Source organism: Carassius auratus, unplaced genomic scaffold (assembly GCF_003368295.1).
Source record: "Carassius auratus strain Wakin unplaced genomic scaffold, ASM336829v1 scaf_tig00018063, whole genome shotgun sequence".
In the NCBI taxonomy this organism is placed as follows: domain Eukaryota; kingdom Metazoa; phylum Chordata; class Actinopteri; order Cypriniformes; family Cyprinidae; genus Carassius; species Carassius auratus.
In genome coordinates this window covers 458,515-468,821 of record NW_020524844.1, presented here as the reverse complement: position 1 = coordinate 468,821, position 10,307 = coordinate 458,515, and the positions used below count along the sequence as shown (strand labels likewise).

Sequence of the window (10,307 nt, the reverse complement as noted above, 5' to 3'; positions counted from 1 at the left end):
ACACACTGCACATAAAAAAAGCACCTGCAAATAAAAAAAACCCCAGCTTCATCAATTTGACAAAACACGCTGCAAATGCAGCCAAAAATAAAGAAACGCACTGCAAATTCTCACAACACAACCAAACAAAGAAACATGCAGCAAATAAAATTATTTATTTGTTTGCATTGTGAGCATTTGCAGCACCTGCTGTCAAACTTAGGAAGATGTTTCCTTGATTTGCTGGTGCTTTTAATATCTGAATGTGTTTTCTGAAGTTGCATCGCGTTGAGCTATCTCGGCCACCATAGGATTGAGTAAAAAATGTTTGGTTTAAGAAAACTAAAAAAAAATAATAATAATACCTACGCAACAGATATGAGTCAAATCTTGTGGTTTCAAGGTCTCTGGGATATTCATTAGTTACAACAACTTGCCCCTACTTGTGTTTTTATCTTGGTTGTACCCGCTCATGTGCAGCATTTTTTCAAGTTTTGTAAGTCACTTATAACTAGGGGCAGCTTTGAAGAATGCTTTAACCACAGATGATAAAATAAGGGAGGCAGGAACATTTCATTTACAAGTACAGTATGGCTAATGGGGTGGGGGGGGAGGGGTGGGGATAGAGACTGTAGGACTGAAAGAATGATACCGGGGCTGTGAGTGATAAAGGAAAAGGAAAGTGAGCTATTAAAAATACAACAATGCATTATTTATTTGGCACAAAACAGGAGCAATTGTGGGACCATTGGTGTGATTTTACAACTTTAGGTATTTTTCCCTACATTCAGTTATCCTGTAACAATAATTTCTACTCATTTTTTAGGAGTTTTTATTGCACTGAACTCATAGCTGCACGCTGTCACTTTGAAACTTCTAGCATTTAATTAAAATATTTATGAAAAATTTTTTTTTTTTACATTTATTAATTTAGCAGATGATTTTATCCAAAGTGACTAATAAATGAGGAACATCATAAGCTATTTATCATAAAGTTAAGATTTCAAGTTTAGTGTGTTTCTTGTTCACGTTGTTGCAATTTGTAGGATTTTCTTTCTTGTTTTTTAATATATAAAATCTGTTTTTGTCAATGAGGGCCAGAAGAATACAGTATATATATATATATATATATATATATATATATATATATATATATATATATATATATATATATATATGTGTGTGTGTGTGTGTGTGTGTGTGTGTGTGTGTGTGTGTGTGTGTGTGTGTGTGTGTGTGTGTGTGTGTGTGAAAACAATAGTATAGAAAGAAAAAAGTATATATATGAATATAAAAAGGGAAACACTACTTGATTTATCTTCTTTTTTCTTCCACAGAAGAAAGAAAGTAATATAGGTTTAACTACAACAGTGTGATTAAATGATGACAGAATTTTCATTTACTTATTTTTATTTTTTTATCTCTATAATGTACCCTGTGGACATATCATAACACTCATCATCAAACTTACTTATTCACTGTGTGGCACTGTTGAGCTGTGCCTCGACACCGCATCACGTTATCCCAGATAAATCCATGCAATATGATTAATAATAGTTCCCATATAATCCCGATTATCATTAGCTATGGACATGGAAGCGCGCGGCAGAATGGTGTACAACAGCCAAAGAGGAGGGGAATGAAATATGAGTGATTTTTCTTTTCTTTTTTTTACTCAAAGGGAGTGGTATAATGTCGAGATTGAGAACGAAACCAATGTTAGTTAGAGAAGGCCTCAGTCTTCTCATAGACGCTGCTGTGGATAGTCTCCAGGATTTTCTGCCTTCCCACTCCAGCTCTTACCGTGATGGTTTCTGATTATATTTTGGGCTGAAATACAAATCTGTATCATCCTCTTTGTGGAAACTTTAAAATAAAGGAAGTCGCACGTAGTACTTCATAAGAAGGTACAAAGAGCCATTGGGACAGAGAAAACACTTCTGGTGAGAATCTTTCCACTCGTGCCAAATTGGACCACCGGAAGATGCGCGTTACGAGACAGTGATCCAACAAAATTAAAATGCATTTTTTAAGGAGTGCTCTTAACGCGTTTCTAATTAAAGACATGCCGGGGTAATCCACATGGGACAGCTCCTTACGTCTGCAACTGACACTAAAAACTCAGGAACCCATGCCGGATGATCTGAAGCAAATTTACGCACCGGAGGGGGGAAATAAATAAATAAAAAACTGCGGAGTTTCGTCAATTTCCACCCACTTCGAGTCAACACGATCAACAGATGACCACGGCTGTCTTTAAACATATAAAAGAGACTCGCTGTCCTTGTGTCATGGTGCGCTAGAGCCTGTGGAAGTACCTTTGGAGAGGCGACGCCAGCGGAGTCTATTTGATGTGCTTTGCGTTAACTTTATTAATCTTTAAACAGGCGACAAGGCTGTGAAACAAGTGTAAATTAAATCTGCATCGAAGAAAAACAGGTAATTTGTTACTTTTTCAAACAAACACTTGTTTCCAAAGGGTCTTTGCGCAGAAGCGTTCGTGCGTAAAAGTGGAGAAAACTTGGGAATCTTGCGTAGATCTGTGTGATGGTGTGATCGCTTAGAGATATCGGACAGTGCCTGAAGCTACATTTACTTGTTTTTAAGTGAATCGGAAACTTTCACGTTAATTTGTTGCAAATTACATTTTAATATTAAGAGGAGAGAAATAATAATGCGCAATATACTGTGCTTGCTTATTTTAGCTGGATGTTATTTAATTATTAGCACACCTTAAGTGTTCGTCAGGATGTAGTTGACATAAAACAATACTTGTGGGAAGTTGACATCCTGCTGTACATCACCTAAAACTAATTAAAAACAGCTTTTTGCTAATTATTTTACAATTATTATTCATGCAGCTTTTACGACCTTTTTCACAAGCATGTAACATATTGAATTAAACGCATTGGATTAAATTTTTTTAGTAAAAAATTAGAGTTCAGTTTGTAAATATATACAGTATATATATATATATATATATATATATATATATATATATATATATATATATATATATATATATATATATATATATATTAGTTGTTTTTACGTACTCCAAATAATCTGTTTAATGTAAGACTTTATAAAAACATTTTTTAAGTTAAATTAAATTATATTTGTATAAAAAATAATATAATAGAATATTATAGAATATAATATAATACAACAATTGCAAAAATGTATTTAGTGTACAGTCATATACATTTTAACCAAACAGCTTTAAATGTTTTTAGAAATTATGTTTCAACTACATATTCATGGAATATTTTACACAGATTTATATGAATCGAGTATAAGTGCCAGGGTACTAAAATGATCGTGTGTTTGCAGGGCTATACGACTGGACGCTGGGCTGAGGGGCTTTCTCTGCTCACATTTCAGCATGAGTGCAGTACGCACACCTGTCTTCATAGGTCTCCTTTTGCTGATCCTCACCACCGGCTTCTGCAGACCAAGAGACAGGGACGGCACCAGTCTGCTGGACCTCCTAAGAGACAGAGAGAGACTAGCACAGGAGCATCACAGTGAGGGAAACACACAGCATCCCCTCGAGATCGTTGAGAAGTCGGCAAAAACAAAAGACATTATTAAAGTTACAAAGGCAATTCAGCATGAACGCATTCTTGGTAAGCATCACCACATTCACTCACTGACAAAATGTTATAATGAGAACTGTTCCATACTTGTAGGAATACAGTAGTGGTTATTTGATCGGTTGTGTCTTAATAACAATTAACAACCGGAGGAATTTCTCCATTTTAACAGAGGTCTTTCCGAGAGACCTTCGACAGAAGGAGAAGTTTTTAAAACATTTAACAGGTGAGCAAGCAGGTTCTCTGTGCACTTGCTTCATTATGTTTGTGAACTGTCAGCAATTTAATATCTGTTTTTGTATATTTGAAGGGCCACTTTATTTCAGTCCCAAATGCAGTAAACACTTTTACAAACTGTACCATAATTCCAGGGACTGCACAATACCAGCCTGTAAGTGCCACCTCATTGAATACCATTAGCTATGGGAGTGTGAGAAATGTTTAATTTTAATGATTGATCTGAACTGTTTTGCCAAGTATTCAGGTGAATGACTAAGCATGCACATGTTTTGATGGTTTCACACTATGTTGACTATGATTTTCTAAGGTACATGTCTTAAATCTGTTTTGTCCTTTTCTAGATTATAAAAGATGTGCTCGGCTTCTTACAAGACTAGCAGAGACTCAGCGGTGCTCAGAGGGATAGATGCTGCAGGTGAATAGTTAATGTATACACAGATTTAATAGAAAACATGTCTGCTGTGTGATATATTACTGCTAAAATGTTTGTTGTGGAAATATTTGCCCAGAACACACACTAAGTGATCAAATGTCTGGATTTTATTTTCAAGGACACAATCATCCCACTGTTCTCGCTACTACATTCTAAAAAAAGAACTTGATAGACAGTTTCTGGTTACACACACACACTGAATTCCACGTACAGACGTATTAAACGTAACTCTACATGAGAAATATTACACCTAACTGTTTTATGACCTTTCTAATATTACGGAGTACACAGATTAGCTATTACTTCACCTGACTGGAATGAAAGGGTTTTCACGTTTTAGCTAAAAGGCTGTTCTGATGGAGTTTCTAGTGCAGATGTTCTCAGAATGTGCTCTGTGAGTTGACTGGCTGATAGAAATAGACATAAATACAAATAAAACTAAGTGGGTTAAACACTGCAATGTTCCTCTAATTGAACAAAAACACATAAGAAAAGCAAAAACAGGTCAAACTGTGGCACAAAGTACATGAATATAATCTGGTATTACATTCTCAATTGACTGCATAAAGCATGTTAACTACTTGAAGTTAAGAGCCACACTTATGTACAACGGCCCTTTTCTTTATGACACTGCTTTAGTTCTCAGCTTAACTTTAAACCCTCAGTCCTTTCACCATCTGTCTTGCACAATTTTCTCGTCCGTGCTGATTTAACTATAAACTAAACTAATCATTAAGTTAAGCATAAACTATATAATCACACAATTTATTTGAGATCTTTTTATCCTGTTTCTTGTAAAAACTAATTATAGCTTTTACCTTGATTTATAATTGCTTTGTATTCTAAAATAATAACAGTTGGTAGTATTTTTAAATAGACATTTAATTATTATTATTATTATTTTTAAGGTGTGCAGTCATAAAACCGGAGATATCTAGGAGGATAATAATACATATTTTTATTAAACAAACAAACAAATACATAACATCAGCACTTTCTAATGCCCCCTATTATTTTTCCATACATCAGTCCTCCAGCATGTATTTCTAGTATCTATTTCATATATTTTACCAGCAGGGTTTTATTAAGACATATTGTGTTGAAGTCATTTTTTTGCTCCATGTCAATCATTGTTTCCTTTTACATATTTCAACAGACCTGAAGAACTAAAGAGAACCAAGGAAAAGTGCCTTGGAGAAAAAACAGGGAAATGAAATGAGTTGTGAACAATCATATTTATCACGTGAACATAGCTATTTTTACCACGAAACAGAACTCCTCTTTTGACCTTTTCTACTCATATACTGCTTGTCAATCTTGTGAGTTGACAAAACTGATTGTAGAACTAAGTTTACTGGCAATGGTCATGGTGTAAATGAAGAAGACAATGTTTTATGGGAAATACAAACACAAAAAAGCCCTGCTGCCAAACGATAAACTCTGGGTGTCACATTCAACTGCATATATATTCTCAGTTGAGACTGCCTTCACATGTTGTGTGTCCAGTAGTTTTTGGCTGAAGAATAATTTAGATGTTGTTTTGCAGATGTTCAAAGGTGTTTACTGGCTGAACGACAACCTCAAAGTCACATTCCTCAAAGCCAGAGCTAAATCCTTTGATTGAATTATGAATTGCATGATACTTTCTTGCCTTTTTTGTCTTTACAAGACATGTCTCGTCATTGATGAATGCTACTGGTTGCAGTTTATTCTGTGAAAGAAATTAATTGCATTTTACCAATATTGAATGTCTTATATATTATGTATTTATACATTCAAGTTATTAAATATTGCTATTGTCAAATGTATAAACGCCTAAGTTAGAGTTCAGTTTGTAAATATATATATATATATATATATATATATATATATATATATATATATATATATATATATATATATATATAATATATGATCTTTAAATAAACATGTTTGTTATATAATGTGACGTATGAGGGATGTTGACATGAAGTTTAAGTTTATTTCTAATAAATGCTATTCTGTTGCTGCTTTTCATAGTTTCCCATTCCATTTTGGCTGTAAACTCATCTTTGAGAGGCATGAGACTCATTTAATGGTGTGGGAAAGTAGTACTCTGCTCTTATAGCTGAGTAATAACAGCACAGCGACAGTCTTCTCAAATAATGTCTGCAATGGCATTCTACTCAGGAACAAAAGGGAAAGAGAAAACATCTCAAATTCTTTTTTTGGTTTGTTTATCAACAACTTTTATCAGTGTCCATTAAGTAGAGGAAAATTTCACCATTATAGCTGTTTCAGAGTCCCGTCCAGTGTTTGGGGATGTCTACAGTTTGGTATTAAGTAGCAGCCCGTCAACCTGACCTATAAATTAACGTATGTCATAAGTATGCTGTCTGTAAGTGAATTTTCCCTCTATTATCTCTGGGTTACTATTCCAGAGTCCTCCTACTTAATGTGTCCAGTCATGCTAGTGACACTTGTGCACAAGCTTAAGCACAATCAAATTAATGAATGACCAAATCAAAGGAGATACAAAGAAAGATTTGCAGAGATAACCATAAAAGCAGATGATGTGTTTAATTGGGCCAAAGATCAGCTATCCATCTTTAACCCACAGAGCGGTGAGTAAATCTAAAGAACATTATAGTTCAAACATCCCATAAAATAAAGGCAGAATCACTAAATCACTAAAAAGAATTGCTGTTTTACTGAAAACATGAGTACTCATGTAACCATCTAGCATCCAAGTTCACTGCATAAACTTTCTCTTGTTACGTTCAGCCATTTTGCAAGCAATTATATCAGTCTGCTGAGGTAATACCTGTGTATCTCTTTTTTTCTTGCTAAGGAACTTCCCACTAGTTGCCTAATGCCAACACTGTGGTTTAGCTGGTCTGACTATCATTTTGGGCAGCAGCCAAGTAAGAGTAAGAGTACAAAGCAACAAATGGTACATCTATTATAACTGAAACTGACCATCAAGAGAATAATATAAAGAATATGGAATATCTGTAACTTAATAATGCAGGAAATTAAAGGCATACTGGTTATATTTGGATTCTATCATAGTCATATGGTGTTACAGTAAATAGCCACTGGTGGCAATGTAAAGTGACACGGATGGGCAGATAACAGTGATTTAAAACCAAAGATCAGGTGCAAAACTGGCCAAATCTCACCTGATTATTATAAATCAACCATTCAAAATCTGGTGACTCATACATCTATGTCAGCTTTAACCGATGCAACGATTGTGACATGAGCAACTGAGCAACAGCACTGCTTTATAATCAACAGCATTGATTTATAATCGAGCTTTATTAAAAATCGTCATCATGCTGAAATTGTTACATTTGGCTAATATTTATGATTTTCCCCAAATAAATGCATTCTAGGAATTGTGGCTTTAGCCAAATTATTTCTTTAGAAAGACATTTTGTGCTTTGCCATTTATAAAGTTGAAGGACAGTTTCTTTGAGACAGCTCTAACAGAAGCCAAAATCATTACTGAGAAGCTTAATTTTGTAAGTTGTCTGGAAAGGTGTTCGACAAAAAGCCCTTCTAGGTTCCAATGCTTGTTCCCTTTTCCAGCTCCAGTTGGTAATATGCTGGAAAAAGTTCCCGGAAATGTGACATGAAGCATTCAAAGAACTCCATAAGCTGATTACTAGACTTTTGTTGAGCACATGATCTGAGAATGTTCAAAGTAACAATGTATCCGCCAATGAAGGCTCCTCAAGATTATGTCTGTGGCATCAAGGCTGAAGGATGTAAGATCAGGAAAAGACATTTGCCCATCCTTTCCTTTACAAACAACACCCTGCCATGAACTCCGCCAAACTGTTTGGTAAAACTTGCTTTGTTAATGACGAACCTCCAAAGCTTCTACATTGGAATGTCTTTGGAGAAATCTGTGCGAAAGGTTGCATGAAACAGTTTTCAAGCTTTGTGCCAGATTCAAATGATCTTGTTACAATTAGGACTAAACAAAAATGCAAACCAATATGTTAAATACACCTCAGTTTGAAGGGTTTTACTCTACAGTAAATTCACATTTAATCATTTGCTGAATATGGATTACACTGAGTCATAAAGTGGGCCAAAGAAAATATTCTTCATAAAAAGAAAAATTAAGATTTGTGTCTCTGTGTGTTGTAATAGAAGTCTGGTTAATTAAGTTTAAAATGTTACAAAATTGTTTGACCTCTTTAAACAATAATATTTGAAATATTATTACAATTTAAAGTAACTCTTTTCGTTTCATATATCTAATTAGCATGACCATTTCAGGAATAATTATATATATTAATTATTCCTGAAATGGTCATGCTAATTAGATATATGAAATGAAAAGAGTTACTTTAAATTGTAATAATATTTCAAATATTACAGAGACACAAATCTTAATTTTTCTTTTTATGAAGAATATTTTCTTTGGCCCACTTTATGACTCAGTGTAATCCATATACAATTATGGGTATTTCAGCAAATGATTAAATGCATCCTTTAGCCTTGATGCCACATGCATCCTTCAGCCTTGATGCCATAGACATAATCTTGAGGAGCTTTCATTGGCGGATACATTGTTACTTTGAACATTCTCAGATCATGTGCTCAACAAAAGTCTAGTAATCATCCTATCCTCTCCTCTCCTCTCCTATATGATCTTCACATTATTAGGCCCTAAAACATCAAATAATGAGATCTAAGCCTATAGAGCAAATCTGTGGTAATGAAATTACAAAAATAACCCCTGAGAACCTCTTCCATTTGTTACGGTCATTGGTCATGTTCAGAACTTAGAGTCAAAATCAATTAAAAGATTTTCCAAACTTCAGTCTTTAATCCTCTAATTTAGGATTTTTACAGATTCAGAGTTCAAACAGTGGTTCTGCAGACCATTGAATGACAAAGACTTTTGGAAAGCAGTGTTGAACACATCAGACCAGTAACTGTGTTTCGATGTAGAGTGTCTGCATGAGGTCTGTTTATGTTTGTTAAATGCCAGAATGCTGTCTGCTACGCAGTGAGGATGAGACACACATTACATTTCTTACATAGCTGGGTGTGGATGACTGACAACCAAGGGGGTGGCTGTATAAAGCCCAGACGGGAGCGTGTATAAAGTGTCTTTCTCTGATGTTGTTCTGAATGTTCTATATCTGCCATTTGGAAGTCGGAACTTTGTGAGTAATAACAGGCAAAGGGTCTTAAAATTCAACTGTTTGTTGTATAAAGATTGCTTGATCATTTGAGATGGTCAGGCACATGACAACCTAGTTCTGCAAAGAGCCCACCAGAGGAATGGCTAAGTGATGTTACCTCAAGATTGCAAGAAAATGCAGTCTGTTGCATGCTTTTTCATTGAACCAATTTTATAATAACTTCAAAACAAATAAACAACAACAACAACAACAAAAAAAACCTAAATGCAATGTAACTGATATTAAAGCAAAGTCTCTTTCAAGGAAAGTCTGTTCACACTGCCACATTTTCAATGCCTCTGGGCAACTATTTCGGACATTCAAAACAAAGTCCATACTATATCTACCTGAATGGGGGAATCCTGAAATCTCAAAAACTGGTTGCCAAATTGAGATTTAAATAACACGTTTTAAACCAGGATACAAAATTTGGCATATACCTCTCCCATATATATTGTTTCTTATGATCAAATAGTTAAAAAAAAAAAGCTTATATTTCAGGCTGGTCAGCATATGCAGTCCTAAGCGCGTCTCTCATATATATAGCCAGAGAGAGAGAGAGAGAGGGAGAGAGAGAGAGAGAGAGAGAGAGAGAGAGAGAGAGAAATTATGTCGTGGACCTTTTGAGTGAAATATATTCTGAAGAATGCAAACAGCAAGAATGGCTTCTAATTTGAAAGTATTTATTGTGCTCACAGTAGATGATTCCTTATAAGGATGAAAATCACACTGACAATAATCTGTAACAGGTTCTATAAAACAAAGATAAATTACCAAAATTAACATTGCTGGAGTTTTCATTTTATTATTATTATTATTATTATTGTTTTAAACAAACATATAAATTTTTTTTCTAAGCCACATAAACATGCT

General features: G+C 34.6%; 1 protein-coding gene across 2 annotated transcripts; it reads left to right on the top strand.

The window, feature by feature from the left end:
- Positions 1-1,603: 1,603 nt before the first annotated feature.
- On the top strand, positions 1,604-6,058 carry LOC113075939 (ALK and LTK ligand 2-like). 2 transcript variants are annotated; one of them, XM_026248591.1, is made up of 6 exons: positions 1,604-1,922; positions 3,313-3,608; positions 3,748-3,801; positions 3,886-3,966; positions 4,157-4,230; positions 5,405-6,058. In XM_026248591.1, the coding sequence occupies exons 2-5, from the start codon at positions 3,365-3,367 to the stop codon at positions 4,219-4,221; spliced, it is 444 nt and encodes a 147-aa protein (XP_026104376.1). In that variant the 5' UTR covers positions 1,604-1,922; positions 3,313-3,364; the 3' UTR covers positions 4,222-4,230; positions 5,405-6,058. The 2 variants fall into 2 exon arrangements, with proteins under 2 accessions (XP_026104376.1, XP_026104374.1); XM_026248589.1 differs by having other exon boundaries at positions 1,604-2,418.
- Positions 6,059-10,307: the final 4,249 nt, after the last annotated feature.